This window comes from Lontra canadensis, unplaced genomic scaffold (assembly GCF_010015895.1).
Source record: "Lontra canadensis isolate GAN:19392208 unplaced genomic scaffold, GSC_riverotter_1.0 scaffold27, whole genome shotgun sequence".
Classification (NCBI taxonomy): domain Eukaryota; kingdom Metazoa; phylum Chordata; class Mammalia; order Carnivora; family Mustelidae; genus Lontra; species Lontra canadensis.
In genome coordinates this window covers 10,953,274-10,973,564 of record NW_022631021.1, presented here as the reverse complement: position 1 = coordinate 10,973,564, position 20,291 = coordinate 10,953,274, and the positions used below count along the sequence as shown (strand labels likewise).

Genomic DNA, 20,291 nt, shown 5'->3' with positions numbered 1-20,291 from the left:
CAAAGGTATCGGAGATTAGGACTTCAACATACAAATTTTGGAAGGGCACAGTTCAACTTTTAATCTAACGACTAGATGCTTCTCTTATCCCTCCAAAATAGCTCTAGACTCTAGGCCAAATGTCACCTAGGGGGCAAAAGCATATTTATTTGAGAACTGCTGCTCTAAAAAATCTGACTTTTAAAAAATCTGATTACTCTTGTACTGCCATGTTATGAGGAAACCTAAGGTAGGCATTTGGAGAGACATATGGACAAGAGGGGTCAGTCACCTCCAGCCGACAAAAAGGGATAATTAATGGCCTTTTTGAGATATTATGAACTAGATGAGACAAAGATGGTGGAAGAGTAGCAGGCTGAGATGATATTAGGTCACAGAAGCTCAGTTAGATAGTTATCAAACCATTCTGAACACCTACAAATCCAACAGGAGATCGAAGAGGAGTAGCAATTCTATAAACTGAAAATAGACCACTTTCTGAAAGGTAGGACATGTGGAGAAGTGAATCCGAAGAGACAGGAAGATAGACCACAGGGGGAGGGGCTGGCTCTTGGCAAGCCGTGGAGCAACAGAGCACAAAATTTGAATTTTTAAAAGTCTGCTCCACTGAGGGACATTGCTACAGAGGCTAAATGGGGGTGGAGCCCTCACGGGGACAGCGTGGTCTCAGGTCCTGTGGGGTCACAGAAGGACTGGGGGTGTCTGAGTGTCACAGAGTTCGCAGGTATTAGAGCAGGGAAGCTGGCTACAGAGACGGAGCCAAGGAGTGAGCTCTCAGCTCGGGGTTACCTTAAACTGTGATCCGTGGCACAGTTATGCCAGTGCTCTTTGAGCAGGGACCCCACAAGTAGCAGATCCGGGGAGACTCACCTTCCTTCTCTGGAGGCAGGAATCTGCTGGGTTTGGAGACTCCAAACAGGGCTGTGTGCCAAAGACAGAAATGCTTGGTCACAGGCCAGGTGAGCTCAGAGTGCAGTCAGAGACCAGGGAGACGGGAGTGATTGAATGCTTTTCTCTGAGTGCACACTGAGGAGTGGGGCCCTGAGCTCTCAGCTCCCCCAGGCCTGAGATTGGGAGGCTGCCATTTTCATTCCCATCATCCAGAGCTCTACAGAAAGCATTCAAGGAACAAAAGATCCTCAGAGCAATCTCAAGCAGATTACTTAGTCCGGCCCCTGGCAAGGGTGGTGCAATTCCACCTTAGGCAAAGACATTTGAGAATCACTACAAGAGGCTCCCCCTCCAGAAGATCAACAAGAACATCCAGCCAAGACCAAGCTCATGGATCAAGGAGAACAGAGGAATTCCAGAGGAAAGGAAAGCAAAGCAAGGAATTCATGGCTTTCTCCCCATGATTCTTTAGTCTTACAAAATTAATTAAATTATTTAAATTTTATTTTTTTCTTACTCTAATTTTTTAAATATTTACTCTTTCCTCTTTTAACATTTTTTAACTAGTTTATCTTAACAATACCTTTCTTAAAAAAAACTTTTTGAACATTCATTATTATAGTCATATTTTACCTTTCATTGTACCTAATTTTATTTTTTGTTTACATATAGGGTTTTTTCTTCTAAAAAATTTTGGGATACAACTACTTCTAATAGATCAAAATATACACTAAACCTAGCACAGGGCTTCGTTCTAGTCTCCACCCTGAACAAAGTGTCTCCACTTTCTTATTATTTCTCTTCCCAACCAACTTATTAACTCCCTTTTTAGATTTTTTTTTAATTTTCATCTTTATAGACATATTCCATTCCTTCACCGTGTTCATCCTTATTTTTGTGTGTGTATATATAAAAATATATATATTTTTTTTTTTTTCTTCTTTCTTTAAAATTTTGGGAGGTAGTTTCTTCTAAGAGACCAAAATACACCCCCAAATCAAGTGGCTGGCTCTATTCAATTCACCAGTCATATATATATACATATACATATGTATATATATATATTTTTTTTTTTAATTAAAAAATTTTTTTTGAACTTTTTTACCCCCTTTCTTCTCCCCACGATTTGGGGTCTCCTCTGATTTGGTTAACACACATTTTTTCTAGGACCTTTGCCACCCTTTTAGTATTTTATTCTCTTGTTCATATATTCTTATCTGGATAAAATGACAAGGCAGAAAAACTCACCATAAAAAAAAAAAAGAAAGAAAGAAAGGGGAAAAAAAAGAACAAGAGGCAGTATTGAAGGTTAGGAACCTAATCAATACAGACTTTGGTAATATATCAGATCTAGAGTTCAGAATGATGATTCTCAAGGTGCTAGCTGGGATCAAAAAAGGCATGGAAGATATTAGAAAAACCCTGTCTGGAGAAATAAAAGCCCTTTATGGAGAAACAAAAGAAATAAAATATAACCAAGCTGAAATTTAAAAAGCTATTAATGAGGTGCAATAAAAAAATGGAGACTCTTACTGTTAGGATAAAAGAGGCAGAAGGGAGAATTAGTGACATAGAAGACTAAATGACACAGAATAAAGACACTGAGGAAAAGAGAGAAAAACAACTACGGGACCATGAGGGGAGAATTCAAGAGATAAGTGATACTATAAGACAAAACAATATTAGAATAATTGGGATTCCAGAAGAAGAGAGAGGGGGTCAGAAGGTATACTGGAGCGAAATATTTTTGAGAATTTCCAAAATATGGCAAATGGAACAAACATCAAAAACCAGGAGACCCAGAGAACCCCCCTCAAATCAATCAGAATAGGTCCACACCCTGTCATCTAATAGTAAATGTTATTAGTCTTAGTGACAAAGAGAAAATCCAGAAAGAGGCCCAGGACAAGAAGTCTGTAACATACAATGGTAAAAATATTAGATTGGCAGCAGACTTATCCACAGAGACCTGGCAGGCAAGAAAGAATTGACTTGACATATTTAGAGCACTAAATGAGAAAAACATGCAGCCAAGAATACTATATCCAGCTAGGCTATCATTGAAAATGGAAGGAGAGATAAAAAGCTTCCAAGACAAACAAAAACTTAAAGAATTTGTGAACACCAAACCAGCTCTACAGGAATTATTGAAAGGGATCCTCTAAGCAAAGAGAGCAGTCTACTACTACAATTAGTGAGTGCTGTGAAGTGTGTAAATCTGGTGATTCACAGACCTGTACCCCTGAGGCTAATAATAAATTACAATTAATAAAAAATAAAAATTTAAAAAAATAATTAAAAATTTAAAAAAAAGATGAGAACAAAAAAGATATTATAAACTATAGTCCAATCTCTGGTCACTATAAATCATATCACCCATGTGAAAAATATTATTTTCACTCACAAATATCATGTCCAATTGGAATTGGCTTAAAATCTAGGCTGTCATTATTTAAATTAAGTTCAGGTATAGAAGAGGCTACTTGATTATAATTCATTTGTTTCAGCATTTGAATATAACTTTTCTTCATTCAGAGACCTACAATTAAAAAGACAAATTTTCTGCTCACCCATATTGCCAATATACAAAACAGAGGCAGAGACAAGAATAGTGCAATGGACACACATTCAAAAGGGGGAGGAAAGGAAGGAAGAAACATAGGAAAGACTGGTCCATCGTACTTTTTAAAAAAATGTTATTTATTTGACACAGAGAGATCACAAGTAGGCAGAGAGGCAGGCAGAGAGAGTGGGAGGAAAGCAGGCTCCCTGGTGAGCAGAGAGTCCAATTGCAGGGCTTGATCCCAGGACACTGGGATCATGACCTGAGCTAAAGGCAGAGGCTGAACCCACTAAGCCACCCAGGTGCCCCTGGTTTATAGTACTTCTTTGATGTCTACTCTGCTAGCCATAAGTAATGGCTCATGTTTACAGCTGAGTAACTTTCTCAGCTTGCTTCCTGCCAGACCCAAACATTTCTTTGAAGTATTTCCTCATAATCTACCTTGGGGTGAGAGTTATATTATGTCCTGAAGGCTTTTAGAAGTATTTTCATCTAGATGAGGTGGTCTATGTACCTTTGCTTTAACTTACTCTATTGTCTTAACATAGGGTTTTAAATCCATGCACCTTTGATCTCTCCCCTGAAGCTCAATTTCACTGGTAATATCCTGGATTTGATCATTGCCCTGAGTCCATTTTGAAAATCTGTTGCCAGCTGGATAGTCTAGAAATAACAATCATATTTATTTTCCAACACAGCAGTCCTGAGTTAAAAATATGTTTTCTAAAATCTGGTTGAAAACAGTCTCATCGTTAGCTCATCTACTTCCTCTCCTATTTTATCATGGGCCACTAAATGAAGCTTTTGGTAATTTCAACATTTTACTCTGGAATCTTCTTTTCCAAGTCTGTGAGGCCATTGTGTATATTTTCTGTCTTCCACCTTAACACAGGCAAAAGTCTTGCCAATATTTGGTCAACACCTACATGATTCTAATTTCTCCAGCCTCTAATAACAATTTCCTCCCTGTTCTAGACATCATTAAAATTGCCTCACTGTCCTTGCATCCTCTTCCCAAAATCATTCCAGTGTTACATATGTTAGGTTTCAGCTATGAGACCACCTCACTTCTAGATACCAATTTGTTTTAATTATCTTTTTGTAACAAACAACTGACATAGAGACTTACAACAAAAACCTATTACTATTTCTCTTGAATCTGTGTTTGATGGGGTGATCCTGTTGTCCTACGTGTTAGCTGAAGTCACTGATAAGTTGATCTTTCATTACTATGATCTTCACTTTCTACTTCTGGACCTAAATATATTTTTTTCTGATATAAATATAGCTTCATCAAATTTTTATGGTTTTACAGAATAGTATATATTTATAATTTTTTTAAATTTATTTAACTGACAGAGAGATCACAAGTAGGCAGAGAGGCAGGCAGAGAGGGGTAAGCAGGCTCTCTGCTAAGCAGAGAGCCTGATGTGGGGCTCGATCTCAGGACCCTGAGATCATGACCTGAGCCAAAGGGAGAGGTTTAACCCACTGAGCCACCCAGGCACCCCTACATTTATAATTTTTTAAACCTATCTTTGTCTTTATGTGCATTTCCTGAGACTAAATAAAATTGGGTCTTGGTTTTTATACAGTTGGACAAGTTGAAATTCAGTTGAATTTTTTCAATTCATTGACATTCAATTTAATTATACTTTGGTTGGATTTATGTCCACATTTGACTTTGTTTTCAATCCGTCTGCTTTTTGTTTTTGGTTTTGTTTGGTTTAGGGTTTTTTTTTGTATATATATTTTTCTGGGTTTTTTTTTTGGTAAAATATTTTATTAGTCTAGTGATTATAAACATAATAATGACTCTTTACATTATTTCTTAAATTCTTGCTCTTTGGATTGACATCTGTGTAGTCTACTTACAATTAATTTGTACTATTTCAGATAAAATATAAGAATACTACACTAATTTAGTTCCATTTACCCCATTTGCTGTTGCTGTTGTCATTGATATTATACTTATTTGTGCTATAAACCAAACAATTTAGTCTTATAAAATTTGCTTTAAACAGTTTTATAGGTTTTAAAGGAATAAAGAAAAGAAAAATAATATATTTCATATATTTGCCTATTTCTCATTTTTAAGGCCTCATATCTTCTTATAAATCTGAGCTTCCATTTGGTATTATTCCCTTCAGCCTGAAGTGCTTCCTTCAAGATATCTTACAGTGAGGATATTCTGAGAATGAGGTCTCTGTATTAATATTTAATGTTATTCTTGAACTATGATGAAATTGTCCTTATTTTGATATTTGTCCTTGGATTGTGTTTTCTTCCTCTAAGTAATGATGTTATTAATTATAGCAGGACATGATATAGTTAAACTAAGACTCCCACTGGTTTGGAAGCAGGGGAAACTGCCTAGTTCCTCATAGTTTCAGTGGTTGCTTTCACTGGGAACCTTGGGATTCCTCTCCATAGGTGCCATTCAAGCAGTACCCATGGATTTGTGCAGTTTATATGAGATCTTGTTTTTCCTCCATATTTTGTTTCCTCCCTTATTGGATCACTTCTACTATTCTGGGAGTTTCAAAGTATGTTTTTAGTTTCACACTTGCAGTTTTCTGCTATTGTTTCCACTCTCCATACAGTGTAGACTGAAGGTGCCCTCGGGTAAAAACAGATATTTTGTCCAATCAAGTTTGTTTCTTTTGTGGACTGACTCTTCTCTAATTTCTACTGCTTCTGGTCACCCACTGAGGCCTTCAAAGAGTTGATTTTATAATTCATTCAAAGTTTACAATTGTCATCTGAGGAATAGCTTGTCTATATGCTGTTCAACTCTTACTAGAACTATCTAGGATTAATTTTTATCTTTTTTGTGGAGGTTCTCCTAAGTCTAGTTTATCTAAGATCTCTGAAAACTGTGGTAATTGCCAAAATAAAATATTCACTGTGCATTCAGCAGCTCTATGCTTCTCCCATGAATCAACCTCCCATGAACCAACCTCACTATTGTCTTCCCAATCTTGTCATATTATATACCTTTCACAATAATTATTATTTATTGAACATATCTTATACCTCCTTGATCCATTAAAACCTTCTGCAATGTAGTTACATCATATTGCTTTTAGCCCTCTGAAGGACAGCTGTTTTTCCATAGCAGTGAAACTTCAGGGTTAGAATTAGGACTGAATTACTCTTATTACTCAAGAAATTGTAATTTCATGGCACATGAAAACATATAATTTTCATTGTATTTCCTCAATTCCCAGTTAATCCAACTCTTTTTTTTTTTCTCTGTGCCTCCTCTTCAGTTATTGAGCACTGATGGAGAAAGATCACACAAATTTGAAGACTGATTCCAACATAAATTTATGATCTCTACTTTTGATCAAATTTCAATCCTGTCTAAATTTTTACAACTAATACTTTTTTTGGAGAAGAGAGACAGAACCTTAGCAGTATCAGCACTGGTACAGTGAGAAATTTATTGGTTCAAGCAGCAAAACATAGGAATGGGTATTTTAGGCACTGGAACTCTACCATGTTTGTCTGCTTCTTTTTAGCTTTCCATATTACCTTTCTGCTTCTTTCTATCCTTCTTCAAATTGTTGTCCCTAAGTTAAGTAATTTTCTGCCAACATTTGTGGTTCCACATTCCACATTTTGAATGTCAAACAGTGTGAGCAACATTTTCTCAAATTTCTCAATCGAAATCCCAAGAATGGTCTCTGACTCTGGCTTAGGGTAGCAAAGTAGCAGCTGCTATAGAACAACATGGTTAGAAGGATCACTTTCAAAGGTCAATGCAACATCAGAATCCAGGAAAATGGATAGTCGACTGAATGTGAAAGAGTTTACACTGTCCCTGAATTCGCAATCATGCTACCATTCCCATCACTCATAAAAAGTAACCACACTTTTGAGTTCTAGCAAAAACAGATGTCATCGGATAATAACTCTCCAAAATTCCTCCCAAAATGTCTAGTGTTATCAATATCACCATCCATCTTTTCCATTGGTTAATTTATTTTAAAATAATTACAGATCTGTTCCTCCTCCTTATTGCTAATGTTGTCACCATAATTCTAGATCTTTGTCTCACCACATTCTGCTGCCCTCTCTCTGTTAACTATTCTATTACCTGTAGGTTTAATCTCTACTGTTGTGATAACATTATCCCATAGGTACACAAAAATTAACATGTGTGACTGGATCCTGGCAGGAATGAGATGGTGCTTTCAAATGAAAGTTGAAGAGATTTTAATGAGATACTATTTACAAGTGTGTGACAAGTGTACTAAAACCACAAGGGACAGAATGCAGTCTTAACGACTGAGCCACCCAGGTGCCGACAGAGTGCAGTCTTTGTGCCATTCAGTGTGAAGGGGTTGAGTGAGCTGGTATTGGAACCTGAGACAAAAAGACTATGTGGAGAACACTATCTTAGAGAAGATGTGATGATCAATAAAAGGATACAACCAGCCAGTGGTAATTCATAACGGTAAATGAGGGAATAATCATCTTGTGTCCTCTTCCTTTCTTGTCACCTATACTGGGCAATCCCAAAAGAAAGCAGAAGATATACATGTAGTATGATTTAGCTTCCTAGACAGAGTAGATCTGGAAGCACAAATGGAAGATATCCATGTACCTCATGAACCACTCAAAATTTTATATAGATAAAAAAATACTTTGTCTCTCATTCCTCCCCTTTAGACTTATATCTCCTTTACCCTGACCTATCAAATATTCTCAAGGAGTAATTTAGTCTTGCTATCTCCATGTTCTCATTTCATCTACATATCCTCATCCCTCATTCAACACCAACATCAATAGCTATACTTATGAAACATTTCTTATGAAGGTCTTCAAATTCTCTCTAAAAATTATTTTTTCTGGACCATATTGACTGCAAGTTTTACTGGACTGTCCAACAATATTTGACACTTTCTTAGCATTTCTTACTAATAGAAACACTCTTTTCTCACTTTTCCTATTGCTTCACATTGTGTATTCTCTTCTCTATCCATTCTTTATTTTTTAGGCTTCCTCAAGCATTCTTGCCTATCCCAAGCATTCTTCCCTTGTCATTCTATATATTTCTTCCTAACTCATGCTTTAGTAAACTATAGTCTTTCTACTCTCCCCTGTGCTTTAGACACACATATTAGGAGTATTTAAGGGAAACTTCTACCTTAATAATTTATAGTCTGACAAACTCAGTATGTTGGAAGCTCTGCTGATTTCTCTCTTCATTAAACATGCTGCTTCTACCTCTGTGGCTCCAAAGCAATAATTCATTTTATCTACCCTGAGAATCTGAGCATAATTCTTTTCTTTTCCCCACTTTATACATCTGAATATCATAAAAGCCTATGCTGTTTGGTTTGTCACCTAAATATCTTCTGAAATTATCCAGTCATCTCAAACTTTGTTTCCATATCTATACTTTAGACAATAACGATTATTGCAAGCACTTAAGTGTTTTTTCTTTTTCCAGTATGTAACCCTTTTATAGAAGAAAAAGAAGTTCTATTTTACAGTTTAGAATAATTCTCAAGATGTATATTTGATTATGTTTTTCACCAGATTAATGCCTGGTTATTGGCCCTAATACTCCTTAGATGACACTTAGGACTTGGACTGTGCTTCCAACCTCATTGCCCTTAGGATAAATTTTGGTGACACTGAGTATCTTTGGGCACTTCAAATTCCCATGCTTTCTTTTGCTTCAGCTCACTCTGTTTTATTTTATTTTAAATTTCTTCCTGGAACATTTATGGTACTAAGATATGCATAGCAGTTTAGAAATTATTAACATGTAGTTCTTTCAACTTGAAGGGAAAAGTTTATTTTTCTCCACATGCTGGGAAAGAGGTCATTGGTACATGTGGATAAATTTGATCAACTTAAAAGTATATATAGTGAAAAGGTAAAAGAGTGGAATACAGAATCCTGAATAATACCAGAAATTAAAGGTGAGTAATATCCTAGAAACCAAGGAAGATAAGAATTAAAAAAAAATAGTTTAATCATTTTCCAATTTTACAGAGTTCAAATTATTATAAATACATTGTAAACTAATCCTTCTCTGTAAATTTCAACTTAATTATAATTTTCCCTAACTGTTGAATTGTCAAGGGTACATTACTCCCTGTTGATAATGTAAATCAAAACTGATTAGTATAAAATGTAGGTTATAGTTAAGGGTTTCTCTGAATCTGCCAGACCTGTCATCGTGTCATTGCACATACTGGATTACCCAGATGGAAGTATCTCTATAACATCTTGTTGATTAAACTCAGTAATATGTTCAATATAATATGTTCACACTTATAGTATGTAACAGTATTTTTTCTTTGATATGCTATTTTTATAGAAAATATCACTAAATATAATCACCTATACAAATGTATAGGTTATAAAGAAAAAAGGTTATATATAAGAAAAAAGGTATAGGTTATAAAGAAAAGGTTATAAAGAAAAAAGGTTATAAAGGTTATAAGGAAAAAAGGTAGGGAATATGAAACTGATAACAACTGCTCTGATTCATTAATAAGGAATACAATTGAAGTCATACAATTAAATATTGGCCCAAGATATTAAATACTGAGGAACTTTAAAAACAGCATGAGAAATTAATAAAAGAAGCATGTAGAATTGATTGCTTTTATAAATAGTACAAAGAGATATACCTACCAACTACTCAGGTTCCCTTTATTCTTACTGCCTAAATGGCCACAGCATGTAAGCATTTCTATCAGACTAAAGGTAATGATGTAATCGCCAAGAAATTGAACATAATTCTCATTTTCAAACCAACATGTACTTCAAGCTTCTAGTTTAAATTGCTATGGAGAATAAATAGGAGACAGCTAAAAGAATATTTTTTTTTATTGTATTGTTGTTATGAACTCTGTCCTTTACAGTTAGCCCAACCTCTCCAAAATAATACTCATATTACTTCCAAAAAAAAAAAGAAAAAATACTCATATTACTTTCATTAAATACATTTAATTAAATTGACTTCTTGTTAAAATACTCAACTGATCTGTAGTTGAGTTGAAGAAATCTTCCAGCCAAAATATTCTGTTCTCCAAGAATGTTCAGTATAGCTATAGATTGACTAGACTGGAGCATTTAATTACAGCATCCGTAGCTCCCCATTGTAGCTCAAATCAAGAATGACTGAGATATGGCCTGTGAAGGCTAAAAAACTAATTACTCTGTTATCTGTACTCTAGTCTTTTTCACTCCACAAGCACTTTAAAAATAGGTACTTAAATCTGCTTTCTAATTACAAGTTCCCATAACAGAGTGTCCTATCCAGAAAACAGCATTTTTATTCTAGCATTCAACACACTTAAGCATTTTTATTTTGCTGAGTTTTCTTTCTTCTATGTGTACTTTCTTTTGAAAACATGTTTAATGGCTAATTACCATTTTTGCTCTTTTATCTTAATTGCTACACATTTAGGGACATGTGTCATTAAAGCTTCAGCAGATAAGACATTTGCTCGAATATATTTCTATTCTACTTGCACATATGTAGCCTTATTAAAATAACATTCTTATTAGTTTAAGCACTTATTTTCCTGAGAAACAAACAGTAATTTACATCAAAGCCCTGTCTTCTTTGTATTAGATATTGGAAACTTTTATATTTCAGAACAAAAGGGTAACAACTTAATTTTTCCCACCAAAACATGATAGAAATACAGACTATTGCTTTAACAATGATATATGCAAAACTATTTTCTCTCAGGATTCCTTCATTTAATGAAATTCAAAATGAAAATGGTTCATTTTATGAATTATACAATCATCAACAGTTTACTAGTAAATATACACTTAAGATTTTAGATTTATCAATCATACTGTTCTATAGAGAATTGCATTAAATTAAAACAGCTCAGAGTATCACTAATGTGTAATAGGCACTTTGAGAGTTGTGGTCTTCTTCAGCTACTAGGAAAACACTCTAAATTCTGTGAGGACTACTTCTTTAAGCACTTTACTGGCAAGGAGAGTCCTGGCTGAGTCTGAGAGTAGCAATTTTCATTATAGGTGGTCATCATCACCTTCTCTTTACTCCAGTTATATTTTGTGGATATAATTTAAAATTGCTGATTGAGTAAGGGCTGATTAGTTGGCACTGACTAAATATATTTTCCCACTCCCTGTACTTTATTTTTATTTTTTTAGATTTTTTAAAATTTCAAGCTTTTATTTAAGTTCTAGTTAGTTAACATATATGATTATATTTCTAAATAAAGAGTAATAACTAGAATTTATAAAATAGGGACTCCCACACAATTGCATGTAATTCTGGAGGGAAGATGAGTAAGTGTATTTAATTCTAGATATGTGTGGGGGAGTATGTATGTGCATGACAAATAATTTTCTTTTTGTTTCATACATAGAAAATTTGCACTTTGAGGCATTATTTATTACCATTTATTCCACACATAGAAACATAATAAACCAATACTTGGTACATTATGGACAGCAAGATAAATTATTATTACTAAATTCTTTTTGGGAGTGTTGCCCATTGAGGGCTTTAGTGGAGGGTGCTCCATTAAGCAGTGACTGGCTGTGACAACAGACTGGTTAATGACAACAGAGCTCATTGTGAATGACTGATTTGTATCATCTTGGTTTTAATTAAAATGCAAAATAGTGGTATCCAAACATGTAGAACATGTATCTCGTCCAAATCTTGCTTTCTTACATGAAAGGCATTAGGTTTTCTTGACTTAAATCAGTTATTACCTCTATTAGGGAAGGTGAAAACCAATCTGTATTTACTAAAATATTCTGTTCATTGCTGAAGAAAAATTCAGTTCAGAGTAAACAGAAAACAAAGTAAGAATGTCCTTTCTATCTGAAGGAAATGCATTTTTGATGTTTATTTGCTAAATTCAGTTCCTAAAACTAGAACTTGGAAGGGAGCCTAGATTAAATCAAAACTAACCAGTAGCTAACTCCACTGGATGAACACCTCATGGAAAAACAGTTGTTGTGTTAAGGAATTTATTATCCATATTTATTTTTTCTTTTTAAAAAAGAAGAAAATGATTCTACAGATTTCAAAAGAGATATATAGCATTAATAACATGTGTGAAACCTATGCTATTTGTGGAGCATCTGTAATTATAATGCTAGAAACTAACATGCATAAAAACACTGCATTATTCAGCTCTCCAGAAGTAATTATACAAAGATTTTTCTAATTATTTCTATTGTCCCCATAAGTAGACTATATAATCACAATCTACTTTTTGGGTAAATTCCTTTCTCCAGTGTATGCTTTAGTAAGTTATAACTAGCAATGAAATATAACTTCTACAAGTGGCAAAATGTTTGAACTATGATGTATTCTTAAACACTCAAAGCACCATATATTACAAATTCACATATTTGGTAAACAGTAACTGTACATATTCTTTAAATTAAAAAAGGGGGGCTTACAATTTATAAATTCCCAAACGTGTATTATTTTTCTAGCATCAATTTTACTGGAAATGAAAAATCATGATATTAACCTAATATAGTAGAGCAGAATTACACATTTCCTATAAAAAGCAGATTTTGTATATAACTTTAACAAAATATATATTAATGCAGAAAAAGAACCAATAAATAAAACTTGGACTATACCAACAGAAAGCCACAAGGAGCTTATAAAAGTTTCTACACCAAAGGTCAGCAAATGTTTTCTGAAAGGACCAGAAAATAAATAATCTATGTTTTGCAGGCAAAGAGCACATATACTCTTAAAGTAGTGGCTGAAATAGCCATCAATGGTATGCAAATGAATGAGTATGGTGGTGCTTATGAGAGACACAAAATGGGAAGGGGCCTGGATTTTCCTTCCTGGGACATAGTTTGCTAAACTGTCTACTCAAGACAAAATAACTGACCTCACTGAATTAATGATTCAACTAAATATTTTTAAACTTAATCTTATGATTGCTTTGCTGAAGTTTCAGTGTTTCTATATATTATTTTTATTTCTTCTTGAAACATTATAAATTTGCTAACAATCTTAAACTTAATCAGAGAATAAAGAAATGCATTTTTTAAAAAAAAATTAATTTATTTATTTGAGAGAGAGAGAGAAAGTGAGAGGGAGAAGCAGACTCCCCACTGAACAGAGAGCCCTACATGGGGCTCGATCTCAGGACCCTGAGATCAGGACCTGAGCTGAAGGCAGGTGCTTAACTGACTGAGCCACCCAAGTTCCCCAAGAATTACAAATTTAAAAGAAGAAATTATATGTACGTTTCCTATAAAAATGATTCCTAACTGTATTATACAGATATGTTTTTCAAAAAATATAATTATTCACGGCATTGTAAAGATCAATTCCAATGAAATTTTCAAGGAAGTGTTTATGAGCATTAAAGGAATAACTTTCAGGATAAATAATGTTAGTTGCTGCAAAGAAAAAGAAATTTCTAATTTTGGTGGCTTACCACAATAAAAACTTTTTTTTTTAAATTTTATTTATTTGACCGACAGAGATCACAAGTAGGCAGAGAAGCAGGCAGAGAGGAGGAAGCAGGCTCCCTGCTGAGCAGAGAGCCCAATGCAGGGCTCCATCTCAGGACCCTGGGATCATGACCTGAGCTGAAGGCAGAGGCTTTAACCCACAGAGCCACCCACGTTCCCCCCCTAATACAAACTTTTATGTTTTTTTGTTCACTCAGTACAATGGGGATACTTCTGACCCATGGACATCTTTCTACATGATTTAGGGACCAATGCTTTTCTATCTTCTGGTTCTTCTTTCCTCTAGTTTTTTAGACATCTCACTCCCAACAAGAATGGAGAAGAAAAAAGGGAACAAAAGACTTACAGGACATTTCTTATGGATCAGAGTATAAGATTAAAAAACCACTGTGAACTCATTCACATGGTCCCAAATAATAAAAGATAATTAAGCTTATGCCAAAAGCCAAGGAAACAGAGGAACAAGCAGCTAGGTTCTGTTACACAGGACAGATTTTCTAGCAGAATGATGTATGATAATAAAAGATAATAAAAGTGATTTAAAAATTGTCAAAAATGTGTTTTTGATAGTATAGTGTATTCTTAGTACTGTAGGTTTCATTACATGTTATTATTACCAGAAAAGAATATTATATTCACTACTAAGAATATTCATTTTATAACAGATCAACTTTGTTTTTCCTTTTATGTTTTATTTATGTCTTTGTTTGAAAATCCATTGAACATTTTAATTTGTTTTACAAATCTAAGGCACTGCAATTAACTGAAGAATTCTTTACTTCATTATAATGAGTAGACTACAATATTTAGTATATGAAAAGGTAAAAACATTTATGATTATCAAAAATGACTATGTTTTAAATATAAATTATTTTGAATTAGTAATTATTTATTTGCAATAATTTATTTTTAATTAAACTTTTTAAAATTTTAGAATAGTTTTAAATTTACTGAACAGTTACAAAGAGAGTTCAGAGGATATTGTATACTCTGCAACCAGTTTTCACTATTATTAATATCTGATTTTAGTACATTTGTCACAGCAGATTAGCCAATATTAATACACTATTATTAACCAAAGTCCATATTTTATTTGGATTCCTTCGTTTTTTTGTTTTTTGTTTTTTTTAGTTTATTAATTTATTTTGAGAGAGAGAGAACAGAGGGAGGGGCAGAGGAAGAGGGACAAAATCTCAAACTGACTCCTCACTAAACTGAGCATGGAACCTGACATGGGGCTCTATCTCATGACCCTGAGATCATGACCTGAGCCAAAATCAAGAGCTGGTATTTGACCAAAGGAGTCAGTCAGGTGCCCCAGGATTTTCTTAGTCTTAAACTAATGTCGTTTTCTTCCCCAGGATCTAATCCAGGATACCACTAACGTAATATTAGTACTCATGTTTCTTTAGTCTCCTCTGGTTTGGAAAATTTCTCAGATTTTCTTGTGTTTTGTTTTTTGGTAGAAGTATAGTTGACATACGATATTATATTAGTTTCAGGCATACAACATAGTGATTCAACATTCATATACATTATGAAATACTCACTTCAATAAATATAGTGACTATCTGTCACCAGAGTTACTACAGTATTATATGCTCTCAGCTGTATACCACATCTTTATCCATTCATTTATTGACGGATACTTATGATGCTTCCATATCTTAGCTATAATTAAGTAATACTGCAATGAACATGGGGTGCATATATCTCTTTGCTAGGTGTTTTCGTTTTCTTTGGACAAATATCCAGAAGTAGAATTGATGGATCATATGGTAGTTTTATTTTTAACTTTTTGAGGAGTTTTCATACTATTTTCCATAGAGGATGTACTGGTTTATATTCCCACCAACAGTGCATGAGGGCTCACTTTTCACCCCCTCCTTGCCAACATTGTTATTTCTTAACTGTTTGATACTAGCTAATCTGACAGATAGGAGTGGTTTCATTACATTTCATTCATTCATTTCATTGTGGTTTTGATTTGTTTTTCCCTGATGATTAGTGATATTAAGCATCTTATCATGGGTCTGTTGGCCAATATGTATGTCTTCCTTGGAAAAGTGTCTAGCTATTCAGGTCCTCTGCCCATTTTTTAACTGCACTTTTTGTTTTTTTGGTGTTGAGTTGTATGAGTTCTTTATATATTTTGGATATTAACTCCTTATCAGATATATCATTTGCAAATATCTTCTCCCAACTCATAGGTTGCCTTTTCAATTTATTGATGAGTTCCTTCAGGAAAACTGACCAGTTACATGCGAAATCATTAAACTGGGCCACTTTCTTAAACGATATATAGAAGTAAATTCAAAATGAATTAAAGGCCTAAACATAAAACCTGGAATCATAAAATTCTTAAAAAAAATAGTAAACTCTTAAACATCAGCCTTAGGAATAGTTTTTTGGACCTATCTCCTCTGGCAAGGATGACAATAGCAAAAATAAATAATTATGACTGTATTAAACTAAAAATCTTTTGCACAGACTTTCCTTGTTTTTGATGACCTTGATAGTTTAAAGAAGTAGTGGTCAGGTATTTTTAGAATTGGGATTTGTTTGATGATTTTATCATGATTAGACTGGGATAATGTGTTTTTAAGAAAAAAATCCCTATGATAAAGTGTCATTCTCATTACTTTATATCATATGTCTATGCTATTAATATGATTAAGTACTGTTGATGTGAACATTGGTCATTTGACTTAGGTAGTGTTTATCAGATTTCTCCATGGTAATGTTACTTTCCTCCAACCCCCATTTCCATCCTGTGCACTTTGGAATACAGTCACTAGGTTCAGCCCAAACTCAAGAGGTAAGAAGTTATGTTTTATCTCCTTGAGTGTAAAGTATCTCATAAATTATTTGGAATTATACTGTATAAAGTATGTATCTATTATTCTGACTCATGTATTTATCAATCATTTATTTTTCTCAGTATGGACTCATGGGTATTTATTTCATATTTTGGGTAAACTATTTTCTTGCTCAAATTATTCTAGCTTTGGCAGTTGGCTCATGTGTCCCTTTTACATAGTCTCATGGTTTTGTTTTTTGAGTACTCATTGCTTTCTGGCATTACAAGACTCTCCACACTCACTTTTACATTCTGCATTTTAGTCCTAGAATCAGCTAGATCTCTAAAGAGATCCTTTTATTGGAGAATGGTATGAGCAACTAAGATCTAGGTTCTGGTCAAACTTATTATTTTTAAAATGAAATCTATTTTTTTTTACATTACTAGGATTGCTTAAATAATTATCTATGTACCTTTAAAGATGTATAATTAAGTAAATATATACTAAGTCTTACCTAACCAAACATTAGAAAACAGTGCATATGTGCATATTTAATGTTTTTTACATATATATGTCAGAATATTATTTAAAATTATAATTAAATACTTGATGATTAATTTCTGGCAGGTGATATAGTATTCCTATGACTTACTTCATTAAACTATATTCAGATCCATGAGGTAAGTGTATTCTTATATCTAGTTAACTATTAAGAGAACTATAATTTCATGAGTTTATATAGATATAAAATACTTGAAATTTGTCAGCAGTTATGTTTTTTCTTTAATAGGAAAATCTAAGAAAATTAGGTACAACATTTGAAAATATCTAAATTGATTGTATTTAGTTGAACACGGTGATGGTTACTTTTATGTGGCAACCTGACTGCGCCACAGAGTGCCCAGATTAGCCAGTATTTCCAGGTGTGTCTGTGAGGGTGTTTCCTGAAGATACAAGCATTTGGATCAGTAGACTCAGTAAAGTAGACTGCTCTTCCCAAACTGGGCAGGGATCAGCCAATCTGTTGAGGGCTTGAGTAGCACAAAAACTAAAGAAAGGGAGGACTTGCTCCTTTTCTGCTTACCTGCTGAGTTGAGAAGCTGCTTTTTATTTCTTTTTGGACTGGGATTTATACAGCTTTTTATTTCTTTTTGGACTGGGATTTATACAATCTTCTCCCCTGGTTCTAATGCCTTTGAATTCAAGACTAAAATTACACCACTGGCTTTCCTAGGTCTCTGGCTTGCAGACAGATCATGAAACTTCTCAACCTCCATAATTGTCTGAGCCAATTCCTCATAATGAATTGCCATAATACACAGATAGGTATAGATACATAGATATATCTCCCATTGGTTCTGTTTCTTTGGAGAACACTAGCTAATTTAGTTTTCAAATTCATAGCTTAGGAAAAGATACTAAATCCAAGGAAGCATCCAGATTTACTTTTCATATATTAGTCAACACAATAATTTATAAATAATGATTAGTTTACTAAAAGGAAAGAAAGAAAGAAAAAACCTGACAATTTCTTGAGAAACTGAAAGAACAGGAAAAAAATATTTAAAATATAATATGGTAGACTGGCAATAAATTCATTACTTTTCATTTTATCATTTGGTTGCATCAGTGGCCTTTCCAAAAGAAAGGTAAGAAACTCATCTATTTCAGTGAATGTATAAGCAAAGGTCATTTCACTCTAGTTTCTGCCTAAGGGATAATTGGTTGGTCACTTTAGAAGTGGACTTTAAGAAAATGAAGGACTAATAATGTTGTTGGAAGACTGAAATGAGTTCAGATAAGAGACAGAAATGCTTTTTAAAGTTAATTATGTTTGCTTTACCTTTTCTCTTGGTGTTCATTACCTTTAAATGGAGCCACACGATGGCAGAAGTAATTACCAGGTTGGTCAATGCAGGTAGCACCATTCTTGCATGGATGCGAAGAATACAAATCTGTGTTTATTTTATATCTTGAAACTTTAAAAAAATAATAAAAAGGTTTTAAGTTTTAATAAGGCAACCAGGTGTCAGGTTATAATTCTTAAATTTCCCCAAATCTTTTAACCCATTTCGGGTGATATCTGAGACTAAATTCCTCAGATAAAAAATGCCTCACATATTAGTGTCAGAATCCATTCATTTCACCTTACTACAAACTGCAACAACTTCTCTTGGAATTACTAAATGCAGACTAATCTCCCTTGAATTGGTAGGCATTTAAAGTCTGCTTGGATGTGAAATAATTTATCTTCTGCTTTGGATTCTAGAGACAGAATAGATGTTTCAAGTTACTGGGATACAAATCAAATGTTAATTTAAGGAAAATAAAAAGGACCAAAAAGGAAGTACTAGTGAATCAACAGCATCCTTATGTATGTCCTCCAGGGCTAAATGTTTTTAAATGGCACAGTTGTCAAATGTTACTTACCAATAAAGCCAGGGGGGAACAAGTATTTGAATTTATCCATGAACTCTGTAGATGTAGTGTTATGGAGGCAGGGTGATGAGTCACATTTCTTTTTATTAATTTCACAAAGCAGGTCTATATGGAAAGAAAATAAATCGGAAGTATTCATTTACTATATAGTTTTAACATTTTCTTTTTTCTTTTTCTTTTTCTTTCCTTTAAGTAATCTCTATGCCTAAGGTGGGACTCAAACTCACCACCCCAAGATCAAAAGTTGTATGTTCTATGGAATAAGCCAGCCAGGGACCCCTTAACATTTTCTTTTAACTGGTTCTGTAGTGCAGATTTCCCATGAATGTTCCACTTAGAGCTGTGTTTCTAAAGCTGACTTTCATTTTCTGTCACTTGGATTGTTTGTTAATTTGCAAAGCATTGAAAACATAGCCTAAGCTGATTCTGAATTGATTTTTAACTTTTTTGATAGCTAATTTTTTTTTTTGCCAATTTTGAATAAGAACAGAAAAATTGGCTTTGACACATAACACATGGTATTAGCAAGTTAGAAGAATGGAAATCTTTCTAATCTTAAATGTTTTTCTCTAAAATGGTGAAATGAATCTGGGCTGGAGGAAAATTAAGGTAATAGATAACTAAATAGGAAAGAGCATACCTAACTAAATAGAAAACCTATTTATTTGTATTATTATGATAACTAACAAAATATTAAGTGAAAATGTGGCATTAGAATATCAAGTTAACCCAGGAAAAAATGAAAATTAAAAATAATAATGAGTGAATAAATACTTTGCTTAAACCTTAAAATTATTTTTTGGTAATTTTCCTTATGAATCAACTTTGTGAGAAGAAAAATGGCACATTTAAAAACCTTAGCTTATTCCTTATAGTTAGGGATGTGCCAAAATTCACTTCTTCAAAAGACCTTGTTTTTGCTCTGTGTCATACAATTTTAAGAAATAATCTTGAGTTTTTGTTTATGATAAACAGTACATTAAGTTTTAATAAGTGACCACACAGATCTGAAGATGGTCATTCTTAAGGTTAACCGCAACAAACCAGTTTCTCAGATATAATAGGGGGAAAAAAAAGTTGTTTCATTGTGGTTTTCAAAACAAGTAAGACTTTCTCAT

General features: G+C 33.7%; 1 protein-coding gene across 1 annotated transcript in view; it reads right to left on the bottom strand.

Annotated features, from left to right (window-relative positions):
• EYS (eyes shut homolog) overlaps positions 1-20,291 on the bottom strand; it is a 1,652,140-nt gene that overhangs the window by 1,252,024 nt on the left and 379,825 nt on the right. The window contains 1 exon segment of the mRNA XM_032864581.1: positions 18,600-18,682. Coding sequence (XP_032720472.1) covers positions 18,600-18,682 — 83 coding nt within the window.